The sequence below is a fragment of the Sparus aurata genome, chromosome 7 (genome assembly GCF_900880675.1).
Source record: "Sparus aurata chromosome 7, fSpaAur1.1, whole genome shotgun sequence".
Lineage (NCBI taxonomy): Eukaryota > Metazoa > Chordata > Actinopteri > Spariformes > Sparidae > Sparus > Sparus aurata.
Window position 1 is genome coordinate 13,046,032 of NC_044193.1, and position 15,066 is coordinate 13,061,097.

Genomic DNA, 15,066 nt, shown 5'->3' on the forward strand with positions numbered 1-15,066 from the left:
TCTGAATTTCTGGTTTCTGACAACTTATTACTGAAAACCAAGCGGTGTTAGCATTAATCAGGATCATCTGACACAATGACAAACACTTTTTCTACTTAATCAACTTGAAAGAGGATTTCTGATGTTAAAATAAGTGAGCTGACAGAATTCAACACCTACATACGTCACTGAATGAGCTAGTCACAGATTTCTGAGGGGGAGGGTTAGGATTAAGTTTGGTGCCTCTGGTCTTTCATGTTTACAAGCTTTGCTCAAAAGCACCAAAGAAGGAGTCTTTAGGATGTAGGTTTCCTTTTCAAATGAAGACCACAGGAAACGACACGGTAGTGTATCACACCACTGCGTATTGCGAAACAATTATCAATACACTGATGCCAAATTTCGCTATTTTTGATAGACCATGCAGGCGCTCCGAACAGATGCCCCTCACAATTTGATCACCAGAGTCACTACTTTATAACTTCCTGTGGCCTAAACTTAATTCGTACAGATTCCTTTTCAATATTTTGACTCTTGACAGAACTGTTCTGCTGTCTGTCAGTTAGAATGATGGTAGACATGGACATGCTGCAGTTGCCTTTTTTTGTACATTGTCTAATCTCAGTTAATGTAAAATTCTTTGAAACTCACTCCCCCATGCAGTGAATTGACACAAAGTTCCTGCACTTTGCCCTTTAAGGGATTTTTGTATCCATCAGTTGGACAGATATTATCATGTATCATTAGGTGATTGTTTTGAATGTATCGATTACTGCTGAATCACTGTATCGTTATACTACTGTTGCTGTGGGAAGTGTATCGTTAATCGTATTGTGACTGCTTTATGGCATGGTGACGCACACAAATACAGGCGAATGACCATTACCTACAAGCAGTGAATGTGGGCAGTACAGGGTGAACTCAGACTGCTGGGTCATAGTCTGTTACAAGGGGCCAACCACACGCATCATAGGTTGTGGGTATGGCTTTACCTTCACTTGCCTAGCATTAAAGTGAACGGAGGTCAAACATTTGCCACTGTTGGTTTCCCCCTACTCGTTACTCTTCCCTTATCATGGTATTTGGTGTTCATTGGAGTTTTACGTCAATATAATGCTGTGCCTTTGCTCAGTTGTATTGCCACAAAATATACTATCACTGGAGCAAGACTGATTGATAAGCCAGGTCGCTATATTGGCAGATTTCAGCTGGTTGCAAGTATGTATCAGCACTGGTTTATGTGTTGTTGTTGTTGTTGTTGTTGTTGTTGTTGTTCCTGTTTTTCTTCCTGATAATTGAGGATACTGAGTTTCAATCAATTATCAGGATATTGGCTACTAGTGCCATACTAAAAAATTTTAAGGAGTCTGGGACACTGCTGGGAAGAAGCTGGGTCCCATTTCTATTAAATACATTTTGTGGTATTGGATCGGTGCATTGATTCCTGTACATGCTGATAACGATTCCAGCATTTTAGGCAGTATAGGATGCATTTCCAATACAGATATAGGGACAGTATCCCTAATATCAGCGGATAAGTAATAAGAAACTGCAGTCCAGAAATGTCAAACTAGGTTTGAGGTCATTTAAAAACATTGTCTTCATTGTGTAGTTTGTCCACCACAGGTCACTGAGACATGGTTTTATCTACCTCAAAATGTTCTGCTGAGGATATTGGTTACAATTCCTTAAAAAATCCTTTTGAGATTCTTTTAATGAAAGCTATCAGCTGATAAAATGATTTTATGAAAGGTGCAATGTGTAACTTTTTTTTACAGGACTATAAACCGAGAGCGCTCTTGAGTAAAAAAGAACAACAAAACTGTTAAAGAAATTATATCATTGTCAGCCCCTAAATATAATGTATTGGTTTTGTTATAAATATCACAATATATATTGATACGGCTCGTGTAAAATTACGTATACCCTGATTTTTTTTATAGCACAACTTTAAAAGGTTTATGTTTGTAATGTATTGAGCGCCTTAATAGACCTCAGTCTAACAGATGTTTGTGTCTGTGATAAGTAATAATCACACATCATGAGTCCGATTGTGGTTCTCGGCTCACACTGAGCTCTACCCTGCAGGACTTACTCAACCAAGTGGTTAACACACAACTGTGACACCTTAACACCAAATCAACTTCGACAGGCAAGCCATCAGATTACTTAGACTGCTGTGAGTAATAATGGCAGGCTACAACTGCTGCAGAACAGAACAGCACATGCACACAGGTATCCTGACGTAATAGCCGATAGTTCTGATCATTTAGAGTTGATTGAATTTGACGTGAAAAGAAATCCTTAACTACAGCTCCTCTCCTTTCTCTGTTTTATATCATTTTAAGATGAATATCTTTGGGCTATGAGATACTCATCGGACAAAACAAGACATGTGAGGTTGTCGCCTTGAACTCTGGGAAACTGGGATTGACATTTAACCTTATTGTCAGCTGTTTTATAGACTTAAATGATTAACTGAGAAAAAAGTAACAGAGCAGTCAAGAATGAAAACAATCATTAGTTAATCTTGAACGGTGCATCGAGCTGGGGGAATGTGGTGTGTGTTCAGGTTGAGAGGTGTGTCACCAGTTATTAAAACAAGAGACTCTGTCCGCATGTTATCAGTTGTGACGGTGACTGAGCTCATATTGACCAGCAGTTGAATGTCATCAGCTGTGTCCTGGAAATTTTTTTGAAAATAGTAAAGCATTCATCAGTTTCTGTTGTCTGTAAATGAATTGTAGGTGGAATTGCCCGCACACGTCTGAGTGGGCGGTCATCTGTCTGACCTGCTTTTTCCATACCACCCGCAAAAGGACATGCACATGCACAACCCAAACTGTCTGATGTCATTTCTAGCCTCCACACTGCTGTTTTTTTTCAGTCACACACTAGGCCCTCGGCCAAGTTTATTTATGACACATGTATTAACAAATTAGTGGGACACTATCCAGCAGGCAGCAACAAGGTTACACAATAAGATTCTGCTTTTAGATTGTTTACTCCTGTATGAAAACGCTGTTGTAAAAGATCAGGTCGTCGCTGTGGAACAAGTGCAGTTTGAGCTGTTGACTGCTGTATTTACAATGTGATGGAAAGGGGAACAGAATCCATATGATATAGATTCATGGCAGTTATTTGTCAGGGGGGAAAATCCTGTGTTTAACTTTATCCAACATCATGTCAAAGGAGCTGCTATGACCAGCCGTTGTGTGAGTGCACGCTGAAACACCGTCAGTCTCTGGGCAGCACAGATGCTTTTATAAAACCAGGATAAGACGCTTACTACCTATTACGATATAATGATGTCCAAAATCTAAGACGACTTTTAGTCCCATAATGATATAATATTGATAAATTGTGCTAGAGCTAGATATTCCCCCAAAATTATCTTTTCAAATGTTTTGTCCTGTCTGACCTACAGTCCAAAACCCAAAGATACTCAGTTAAAGATCAGAAATGACAAAGAAGAGCACCATCACATCACATTTTTTTTTTGAGGCCTTAATCTGAACATATTAAGAGTTTGAGACAGAAATGACTTCCAGTACATTGATTATTATAATAGTTATAATCTTCTGTTGATGGACTTATCGCTGCAGCTCTAAGTGTAAGGCACATCACAGCTGCAATATCCTCCACAATAACTGGAACATTACAGGGCTCCAGACTCACTTTTGACACTGGTTGCACTGATGCGCCTTTTTCATTTAGGTGCACACATCAATACATCTTTAATTTCATTTCTTAAAACGTTATTGTGAACAGTGCAGATGAATGTTTTTCTTCATTAAAATCAGAGCGCACTCGGGATGAAAAAATATTTAAATTGGCTTCGTTCTTTTAAGCAAACCCACTAATAGTAATCGTTGTAGTGCGATGAGGGTTAGTACATTGAACAGAGTGAGTAGTAGACATGGGTATTGATCAGACATTTTTTTCTGTCCATTTGTGGCGTCACATATCAAACTGTCAGTTTCAAGACAGGCGGCATGAAATCCTCAGTCAGATTTATAAACTTGCTTACTTTATTTTGATCAGATAGTTACTGATTTAAATGAAAAGGTTTTATATGAGTTCCGTATCAGTTTTATATTAGAGTAGGTTGATAATCAGGTTAGCCTTTATTGTCTACTTTTAGAAGTGATTTGTCTCAGTAAACACCAGACACACAGAGAATGTTTCACAGAAAAACAAAAAAAAAGTGTGAGCCCAGCCTTGGTGAGGAGTGGCAGAAGAAGTGTTGAAGGCAGGACGGACGGCCGGAGGAAGTGTGGGAGTGTGTTGCAGGATAGCTCCTCTCATCTCCTTTGGTAAGGTTACACCTCTGGCTATCTCTTTATTTCCTGCATCTGTCTGAGGCGGGCTCCAAATATTTTGACTCAAACGACTTCAAGTGTTGTCTGTAACAGATCAGCCTGTCACAGCCGCTCTTGCTCTCAGCGCAAGTAGTCTTGCTGGCCGTTCTGGCAGGCGATGTATATTGAGATATGATGTGTGATTACAGAGCTCGGCGTGGTGAAAATTCTGCTTAAGAAGACGACACAGTTTTTTTTTTTTTGGTCATGCTTGAGAAAAGAACACGCTCACCTATACGCAAGCACAGATGTGGTGTGTAGGCGACAAAAGCACAGGATGTGTGGTTCAGGGGCAGGAAGAGGAGCAGGAGCTGAAAGCAGTGTGTGTGTGTGTGTGTCTTTGTGTGTGTGTCTGTGTGTACATGCTGTAGGTCTTTAGCTGCCACTAATACAACTCTGATAGGACCCTGTTGAGCTACTTTACAGCCTACACACTCGTAAAGCTTCTGACTGCTATTAATGGAGTTAAGACGAATTTGTGATGATCTCATTCCTAAAGATAATTAATGAAGCAATCTTGTGTAAAATCCCACGCAGTGCTTTAAAAAAAAAAAAACAAGTCCAGTGTTCTGAAACCAGAACATATACCGTATGTTTCTGTATACAATCTATATGGATTTGAGCTTGGCAGGCAGGGTTCTTGAGTGCTGTATCGCTTTTATGTTCCCAGGTTGATGCCCTTTGTACTATAGATTATTAACCCATTATAACCTTCTTAAAGTCACACAGTTATCCGTGCACGATATGTCTTCAATGTTTTTGAAACCTGTATTATACAGACCCGACCAGTTCCAATCACAAACTGGTTTGTTCGACTGACTCAAGGTCTTTTTTTGTTTTCATTTGACTGTTTGGTGGTTTTGGTTGATCTCAGTGGTGAAAGGCAATCAGAGGTTAATTTGGGGTCAGTGCCTTCATGGTCTTAAAATTTGGAGTCCGTATCTTACAAAAGAGTATAGATATAGCAGGCCTTAACTTGAGATGTGGTTTAGGTCGTGGCCTCCGCTTCATTGTTTTATGTGGTCGCTCGGGGGGCTTGTAATACTCACTCAAGCCGTGTGTCGGTCGTTCTGCTCGAAAGTTGGCGCTGGAGGAGAAGCCAAAAAACTGTTTCCTCTACGTTCATTCAGGAGTGGTGGACCGCGACAGCTAGATACAAACTGGAAATTGAACCTTATAATCTAGATGACGAAACGAACGACAACAAAAGAAACACCAACAAGCATCAGGCCCAGTGTGTAGGAGAAGCCCTTTTAATCATGACGAACTCACCAAAATGAATAACGTTAATGCTGCAAACCAGTTATAGCACTAAGGCCAGGGGTGAATGTGAGACAAATACTAAACTGTTACAAAGGAAACATTGAAAAGATTCAGAATGTAAAGATTTATGAAATCATAAAATGCTTTAGACTGTGCTAATGAGTTGTGATGAGTGGTTTCATTAAGATTTGATCCTATTGAGTTATCTTTTTACAAAATTCTGTTGTTTGAATTAATATTTACAAGCAAAGTGGACTAAACATGAGTAAGTTGGTTATTGTTTTTCGACTGCCAGAAAATTATTCATGTCTATAGCTTTGATTTTTAAGCCACATCACCCAGCTCTACTGAGGACACCTTTGAACATGCGAGGAAGTAACTGCTATGTCAAGTGTCTCTTCTTAACTGTTGTATGTTCGTCTGTGTCTCCAGTTGATATCCGAGAGATTAAGGAGATCCGTCCTGGACAGAAGTCCCGGGACTTTGAGCGCTATGTGGAGGACTCGGCTGCACGGCTGGACCAGGCTCACTGCTTCGTCATCCTGTATGGCACTGAGTTTCGCCTTAAGTCACTCAGTCTGGCAGGTATGCACAGACACGTACGAACTTCAAATAAAACTGCTGTGTTAATATGTCATATTACCAGCCAACGTCCATCTGATGTGTCTCTAAATTTCCAACCATCTTTTAGTTTTTAATTGTTGCGGTTTGTATTGGTGGGACTTTCTGTGTTTCTAAGTAAAAAACGCTTGTGTTACAATAAATACAAAAGTAATAATGCATTAAAAAAACGCTGCTCTTGGTTAAATGTTCAAAAGTTGATGAAGAGGCTTTAACGCCACAAATGCCAATCATGATTGTATTTCCTAAAATCACAAATCACAGCTTTGACTCAAACTTTACAATCTGCAGTGGTGCACAACTATATATTGATAGTATTTTGTCATTTTTCATGATAAGTTACTTCATATAATAAATATGTTTAGGTTTAAGAATATTAGTCAACCAAAACAAGCTAATTGAAGACTTTTTTGACTAATGTCTTTACAACTTCTTATTCAAAACAAATAATCAAGGTGATGATTGCTGGACTAATCAATAATGAAAGTAATTGTTAATTATCTAAGGACTAAAGAACGGGCCCATTTATAACACTGGGGAGAACTGACTGTAATCAAAAGGAAAAGAACCCACATATCTCAATGTCAGATTTATTTTTATTCTGTTTTCATCAACGATTCTGTTATGTTCTGGATTTTGTTTAGTGTAAAAGCAACAGAAAAGTCATTTTCTGTGCTATGCAACACAATATATCCTTAGACCTTTGACAAAGAAATGCAAAGAATTTGATGATATTTTGTCAAATATAGCAACGTCGGATGAGGAGATGACCATGTGGGTGAAGGGGTTAAACTGGCTTGTGGCCGACACACTGAAGTCTCCGACACCGCTCCAAATAGAGAGGTAAACGATGCACATGTAGCTACACATCACACCCAAAGCTGAAACTATATGAGATGCTATGTAATGAGATGCTTGCAAAACATCTTTTAATTTCTCTCTCTCTCTCTTTTTCCAGATGGTTACGTAAGCAGTTCTACGCCGTTGATCGTAACAGAGAAGACAGGTACGTCTGCTCGGTTGAAAGATACAAACGCTAGAGTTGATCAAATCAGCCTCACAGGAAATAGGCAAAATTAGATAAGTCTCAATGGTTTGGCGCAGCAGTTGTGTATCCTTTCCCCCCGGTGTAACATCCAGAACTATAAGGCGAGCTACACGAGTTTGGTAGGTGTCAGAGAGAGAGCACTGTTGAGGTGTTGTGAAGGAACTAACCTCTCAGCCGCACACCAGCACCTCTTCCTGCAGCAGGAAACAGACTGCAGAGGATGGAGGAGATGCACAGAGATGTTTGTCTGTTACATCCCTGACGAAAGCGCAGACCTTTGTTACGCCGTAGGGGTGTTGTCTTGCCTGGCCAAAATTCCAGGCCCGTCTAGTAAAAGTGAAGCCAAAAAAGACTCGGCTGAGCACGAGGAGCGCGCGTTTGCGTGGTTTCAGCTTGTCTGTAAATTTCAAAATAACGTCCACACTACCTCAGGATCTGCGTAATTGGCAGAAGTCTTTGCGTTTATCTTACGTGCATATCCATGTTTGTGTTTAATTTCTCAACAAAACTTGTGTATGTGTTTAGGATATCCTGCAAGGATCTGAAGAGCATGCTGAGCCAGGTCAACTACAGGGTGCCCAACATGAGGTTCCTCCGAGAGAAACTTCCGGTAACCTCCTCCTGCTTATCACAGACGACCCCCCCCCCCCTTCCCACTACATCTCCCTGCCCACTTCCCTTTCAATATGAGAGGCTGAAGATTTACGATCTTTCGTTAACGGTCCTTTGCCTTTTTGTTTTCTAGGACTCAGAGATGAGGAACGGAGACGTGTCCTTCAGCCAGTTCGCCCAGCTCTATCGCAGCCTCATGTTCGATGCTCAGAAAAACGTAAGTGCACTCGCTTTATGTGCTCACAGATAGTTCTGTCCCAGCACTTTCATCCCCCCGCGCCTCATCTGATGCCCTGCCAAGGAAACTCTTCCTCCCCCCCATCTGTCTGTTCTCAAATGGCTCTGAGATCAATATGGACCAGTTAAAAACCCACCAAACCCCTCTGGTGGAGGCCATTAGGACACACACACTGAACACTCACTCAGATGAGGAGGCAGGCAGGCTGGGTGGGGTCATATTAAATGGATGACCTCAGTGCCCCCTATGACTAACCACCCAGCCCCCTTACAGGATGTCTGTGTCCATCTACATGACTAGTATGACACACAATGAAATGACACTAATTAACTAAAATGTTTTCTTTTTGTCCGTTCTCTTAGATGGAGATCCCATTTCTACAGAGGTAGGTCTCACACACACACACACACACACACACACACACACGCACACGCACATTGAATCTCTGCAGTGTCACAGATGTGTGTTCACTGAAGTGAACCATCACTTTCTCTGCCAGGTTCATTGACAGACCAGAACAGAGGATCTCCCTCGACGACTTCAAGAGCTTCCTCCTGGAGTCTCAGAAGGTAATATCTCTGGGCCGTCTCACATCGAGTTCATCAAGTATTTGTTTCACGTGCACGCCCTGATGCGTCTGTGTCTGCATATGAATCCAGGAAATGTGGGCCACCGACAGCAGCAAGGTTCAGGAGTTTATGTTCGCCTACCTGAAAGACCCCCTGAGAGAAGTGGAGCAGCCCTATTTCCACCAAGACGAGGTACACACACCTCTCCCACGCTCTTTTGCCCCACTTTTTCTCAATTGTCCTCACGCTCTTTTTCTGGGTTTTTTGCTCACTAACGGAAAAATGTAAACTTGCTTTTTGCTCGTGATGTTTTTCCGATGTCCCCCTGTGTTGTCAGTGTGGGTGGGAGATGCTCAGAAATGTACATGGATAGCCATGATCTCGGCCTAAAGCGCCTCCTCCCACACAGATAGAAAAGGTTATTGACTGTGGTGCTGTGCGAGGTTTCTGCAGAAAGCGAAGGATGCTTTTTGTGGTCAACATAAAGCACTGAGAAGAGGAAGCTGGTGCGAGCCAGCCTGTAAGACTTGGTACTGTGTTCCTGTGCCCCTCGGCTATGTTGTGTTAGACAGCAGATGCACAGGTCTTGGTCTACTGAGAATAACAGCGAAACAACAAAAACTGTTAATAAGAACAATTGTTATTGTTAACCCAGATGGTCAGGACTGAGGATTCCTATAATATAGGTGGTCATTTGTCTTTTTTTGTTATCAGATCAGTGCCAACCTTTTTGTGTCTATACCAATAAAATGAAAGTGCAAAAAAAAAAAAAAAAACAGTGCTGGATCCAAATATTCAATTTTTTCAGATAATCTTTTGATGGATATGTATCTGGTTTTCAATTTTGGTAAATGTAAGCAAATTGCTAAATAGATTCTCAGAAATACAAACATATACAAAACGTACTTTGATTGCCATTGATTACTGCCGGAGCTCCGGAGCCCAAAGACTGTTATTCAGGAGAGCCCTACAAAAAATAAAAAAAAAACCACACATAATCTGTATTCTTTATGTGCAAAAAATGTATTTAAATTTGTGATGCAACTTTATTGTGCTTTATTGAGTTTTTTCCTCTACGTGTTGAAAGAACAGTGCTCAAACTGAGACACGTCATCACTTGTTATTATGGTGCAACATGATTTATTTAGAGGAGTTTTGGTGCAGACACAGACCGAACGATCAGGGTGGTCTAAAGCTGGATCAGATCTTGGCAGTCCGCCCTGCAGGAGGCATTCTGAGCCTTTTCCAAGCAAAGAAATGTTTCTTCTATCACCTATTAAAGCCCCGTCAGTGCCTCCAGGTCTGAACTGCTTTGTATGCTTGTTATTAGTGCCAGAATTACTTTTTACAATGCCAAATCAACATTGTTTTGTCTGAAGAACTGGACTTTCTGGAAGTTCAAAGAAAGTTCTCCTTGAGGCTTTGGCGGACTTGCTGAATTGTTGACTTAGACCATCCTAGTCACTTTTGGACTTAGCAGAAACAAATCTGTTAAGTCTGCAAACGTGTGTAAATTTGGCATCAGCCTGATTCCTACTGGTCTCCTCTCTCTCCTGCGTAGCTCCTGACATACCTGTTCTCTAAAGAGAACACTGTCTGGGATTCCTCCCTGGACCAGGTGTGTCCTGACAATATGAACAACCCCCTGTCCCACTACTGGATCTCCTCTTCGCACAACACGTAAGGATGGATTTCATAGCTCTCATGTGTACACTTAATAAGGCCTCAGGAATGGTTAAAGTCTGGCATTGTCTCTTGAAAACCCTCTAACCAGTGAGGGCTTTTGAACTGACTTCATACATCAGATAAGAGTGTATTATTTCACAATCATGTTCCAGAATGAGATCCAGGCGTGTATTTTGCAGGAAAATGTATTTTTTCCTGCCATTGAAAAGTGTGTGAAAAGCAGCTCAGATGATAACCCTCTGTGCTAGATGTGAAACAATACTCATTGGACCAGCGGAATGAAAACTTCCCATGCTGCTTTGATTAGGTTTGAATTGAGCGACTGAATGAGTAAGAAGTGTTTACTCCAGTCAACAAAAGAGCGAGAGGGCTCTTTTGTCAGAGTGTGTGTGTGTTGCAACCCCTGACGTATGAATCCTTTCTGACTGACTGGTTGGATGCAAGTCTGTTTTTGTCTGCCTACCTTGACGTTACATGCTTATTTTTAGCTACCTGACGGGAGACCAGTTTGCCAGCGAGTCGTCTCTGGAGGCGTACGCTCGCTGTCTGAGGATGGGCTGTCGCTGTATCGAATGTGGGTAATCTCTCTCTCACACACACACACACACTACACGTTAACCCACATACAGTAAATCACCACCACTTGACTTCCAACCTCGTAATTAACTCTTCTCCCTTACAGTTCCACTTTGAATGCTGCCGCCACACCCTTACCCACACACACTGTTACACAACAGTGCTGTCCGCTGTATGGCCTTTACACTATACCCTTGTCGAGCAGGTTTTCTTTGAATAGGACTGTCTTACTTATAATAGGTTAAAGGGTCGCTCTGCCTCATACAGAAGTAAACAAGCATGACCTGCACTTGTGTGAAGAACTTAAAGTTTAAAGGTCTTCGATAGTATCATGTCTGCTTTCTCACAGTGTTGAGGAAGCTTCTTTGAAAGCTGCCTGATTTTGAATGGCAACAAGCGAGAGCGCTGCAGTTATAATAAAGTAATATTATTTTTAGTTATTTTATTTAAGTAACTTGGTGTTTATTTTGCATCAAACAAAACCGTACCAATCTTAGCCCGGTAACTTCTGAAGTAGCATGTGACAAATTCTCATTTGTTAATTTAAAGCAAAAATCAATACTTATCATTAATTAACCCCGAACATATATTCCTGTTTTCGTCCTTTCAGTGGCTCCAAATCATTTTATGTATCCACAAAAATGCCAGTAAAGTAATTTAATACTTGAATCACTATGCAATAAATGTAGCTGAATGACCAGCAAGCTACAGCAAAATGTTGCTCAACTACTTATTCAATGACTTTGCTTGCATTTTGTTTGTTTGTGTTTACTTCCAGTGGACTGCTGGGATGGTCCAGACGGAATGCCAGCCATCTACCACGGACACACCCTCACCACAAAAATAAAGTTTTGTGATGTTTTGACCACCATCAAAGAGCATGCCTTTGTCACGTCTGAGTGAGTCTCCATGAGTGCAAGCCACTCCGTTTTCTTTTAATAGCTGTCTGTGGCGATGGTATAGCATGATGAGATGACGAAGATAGAGAAACTGAAACACTGATAAAGAAACAATGTGGAGAGACGGCAGCAGTGACATCATTGTAGTGCGTCTCCTTGTCTGCACCTAAGCGCAGATAAGGAGAGAATTCCTGTGAAGTTCTAATCCGTGGTCCTCCTGCAGCTATCCCATCATCCTCTCCATCGAGGACCACTGCAGTATTGTGCAGCAGAGGAATATGGCCACTTACTTCAAGAAGGTGTTCGGAGACATGTTGCTGACCAAGGCGGTGGATATCGCAGCTGATGGCCTGCCCTCGCCCAACCAGCTCAAGAGGAAGATCCTTATCAAGGTCAGGAGCCTCCTGCACAAAACATTTGGCCTTTTTGTGCCAAAGCAAAAAGCACAAATGCTTTGTACGCAGCGTTTCTGACTGTCTGTCCTCCTCTCCCTTCACTGCTGCAGCATAAGAAGCTTGCAGAGGGCAGTGCCTATGAGGAAGTGTCCACCTCCACTCCCTACTCAGAGAACGATATCAGCAACTCCATCAAAAATGGCATCCTGTACCTGGAAGACCCCATTAACCATGTAAGCATGTTTATCATAGTAAATGGATTCTGGATGCTGCTGAAACGTGATGCACTGAAGCCTATCTTGTGTGTTGTCACTCTTCCTAAGTGCCCCTGATTTTAGCTGTGATAAAGCAAAGACATCATCATCTTTGCAATTCCACATTAATTGTATAGCTGGGTCTTGACTTAATGACCTGATTTTCTCTGTGTTTCAGAGGATTTATTTCCTCTTGCCTTACTGGGCCACTCTTTAGTGCGACACATCGATCCTCTAAATATTTAATCTCACCATTTGAAGCAACCGTCTCTCTCCCTTCACCTCTCTCTCTCTCTCTCCCTTTCTCTCTTTCCCTCCCAGGAGTGGTACCCTCATTTCTTTGTCCTGACCAGCACTAAAATCTACTACTCAGAGGAGACCTCCAGTAACCAGGGCAATGATGATGAGGAGGAGCACAGAGAGGTTAGTAGGCCTGATCTGCTGTCGATGCACATAAAGATGAGAATCCCTTGTCCTCATTTTTACTTTCATCTTGTAACAGCACCAGACATTGTACTTCATTTATATGCAGTTTGATAAATGCAGTGCTTTCTGTGTTGCAGAACATCCTGATATATAAATTATATAAATACAATTTTTGTATTTATTTAGAATCAACATAGACCATCATCTTTACATACATATTTGTAGAATGCAAACATTTCAGATAAGAGAAAGATGGGAAATACAAATACAGTAAAGAAATTAAGAATTAAGTGAAACAATCACCGTAATAATTAAAAAAAATTTTTAACAAAGAAGCAGAGTTTTGAAGTAAATATACCCTTTCCTCCTCTCTCTCATTTCCTCAACATTTGTTTTTCTAAAGCCTCATAGGAAAAGTTATCCTTTCCATTACTAACATTTTATAAATCTTGATTTCTAATATTCAAAGACCTTAAAATTGTCAGATCCAGAAGGAATGAGGGACATTTTTTAAGCTCAAGCCGCTAACTGGGTTTGTAGAAGTCTGGAAAGTTTGGCAAATGGCTCATTTTAACTGTTCTTTTTTTCAAATATATTTTTTCAAAATAAATAAATCAATAAACTATAAACTTTAATTGTCACTGAAAAAAAAGCTCTGATTTAGACATTGCGATTATCCATATTATGAATTCGATAATATTTTGATTAATCGTGTAGTCCTAGTTAGGAAGATGTTTATATTCTAATACACTCCCTGAAAAATTCTTTATTTTCAGCATAATCTAGTGTTTCAAAACATACAAAAACATACAATCAAAGCCTATACGAACTGCTGGTAAAATAAACAAAATGATGATATACATTGATTGCTGTGGGTGTAAGGAAAATCTGTAAAATTGAACTTTCCAACACTTTAGATGTGATGAATACGTTTTTTGATATCTTGAAAGTGATTTCTCAGATTTCACTCTTAAAAAGCTGTATGACCCAAATAAATGTGAGCACCGTAGATGTCAGATCACAAACATCTCCCTCTGTTTTCAAATCCTCCAGGTATCCAACGGTATGGACCAGCACGTGACAGAGAAATGGTTTCACGGGAAGCTGGGTGCAGGGCGGGATGGGCGGCAGATAGCCGAGAGGTTACTGTCCGAGTACTGCCTGGAGACCGGCGCTCCTGATGGGTCCTTCCTGGTCCGAGAGAGCGAGACATTTGTGGGAGACTACACACTGTCTTTCTGGTATGGACGGTGCACGTGATTTTGCATTCAGAGTATCTGCAGACTTTCTACACATGTGACAGCGTAACTGTAAAATAATATTGATCATTGATATCATTTTGTAATTTACAGTTTAATCAGGATTTTCCATTTGTAGCTGGCAACAGAAGAACATATCAGACTAACAGGCTATTGTCATGATAATTCAAATAGTTGCTTACTACACTGTTTAATTTCTTTGTTTCCTGTCTTTAAATAAAACGTTTAAAAAGTAAAACTGACATTCTCCTGGCAACATATTACAGGAAATAATTGCAGCATTTTCGTATACACAATTTATGTCTACCACAACTTGCGTATACGTAATTGATTTTGGACGAAGTACAGAACAGAGACATACTGTAGTTTAGCAGAGTACCTGGCACAAAAACATCCCATTAACACCCATCTGTTACACAACTGTGATATACTGCCATGTCGTAGTGGTCAACTCTCCTGTGTGTCAGTAGAAAGTACTCACGCCGTGTGTTCTGTAGCACTAACTCATGCAAATGACAGTGACATGCTGTCAGATGAGTCAATGTCAATCACTCCATCATCGATTGAATGGGCTTGTTGTCATGGAATGAAGTGTAATCATTCATCTTCTGTCTGCTAATGTAAAGGCTCTGCGTGAGTGGAGTTACCTCAGAGCCAATCAATCTCTGTGTGTGTGTGTGTGTGTGTGTGTGTGTGTGTGTGTGTGTGTGTGTGTGTGTGTGTGTGTGTGTGTGTGTGTGTGTGTGTGTGTGTGTGTTTCCATACATTGTGTGATTTACACACAATGTATGGAAATAATGCACGAAAATATAGCGGATGTTCAAGATTAACGACAGAGGTTGTGTTTTTCAGGAGAAAAACTTGTTTGTTGTCGGTTTGT

At 40.8% G+C, this 15,066-nt stretch overlaps 1 protein-coding gene across 1 annotated transcript in view; it reads left to right on the plus strand.

The window, feature by feature from the left end:
- The window catches only part of plcg1 (phospholipase C, gamma 1), a 29,394-nt gene that overhangs the window by 3,942 nt on the left and 10,386 nt on the right, over positions 1–15,066 (plus strand). The window contains exons 3-17 of the mRNA XM_030423141.1: positions 6,036–6,188; positions 6,974–7,067; positions 7,183–7,230; positions 7,798–7,882; positions 8,018–8,101; positions 8,485–8,507; positions 8,622–8,691; positions 8,782–8,883; positions 10,253–10,371; positions 10,866–10,951; positions 11,732–11,852; positions 12,076–12,244; positions 12,358–12,480; positions 12,823–12,924; positions 13,981–14,168. Coding sequence (XP_030279001.1) covers positions 6,036–6,188; positions 6,974–7,067; positions 7,183–7,230; positions 7,798–7,882; positions 8,018–8,101; positions 8,485–8,507; positions 8,622–8,691; positions 8,782–8,883; positions 10,253–10,371; positions 10,866–10,951; positions 11,732–11,852; positions 12,076–12,244; positions 12,358–12,480; positions 12,823–12,924; positions 13,981–14,168 — 1,567 coding nt within the window. The remainder of the gene's footprint in view (positions 1–6,035; positions 6,189–6,973; positions 7,068–7,182; positions 7,231–7,797; positions 7,883–8,017; positions 8,102–8,484; positions 8,508–8,621; positions 8,692–8,781; positions 8,884–10,252; positions 10,372–10,865; positions 10,952–11,731; positions 11,853–12,075; positions 12,245–12,357; positions 12,481–12,822; positions 12,925–13,980; positions 14,169–15,066) is intronic.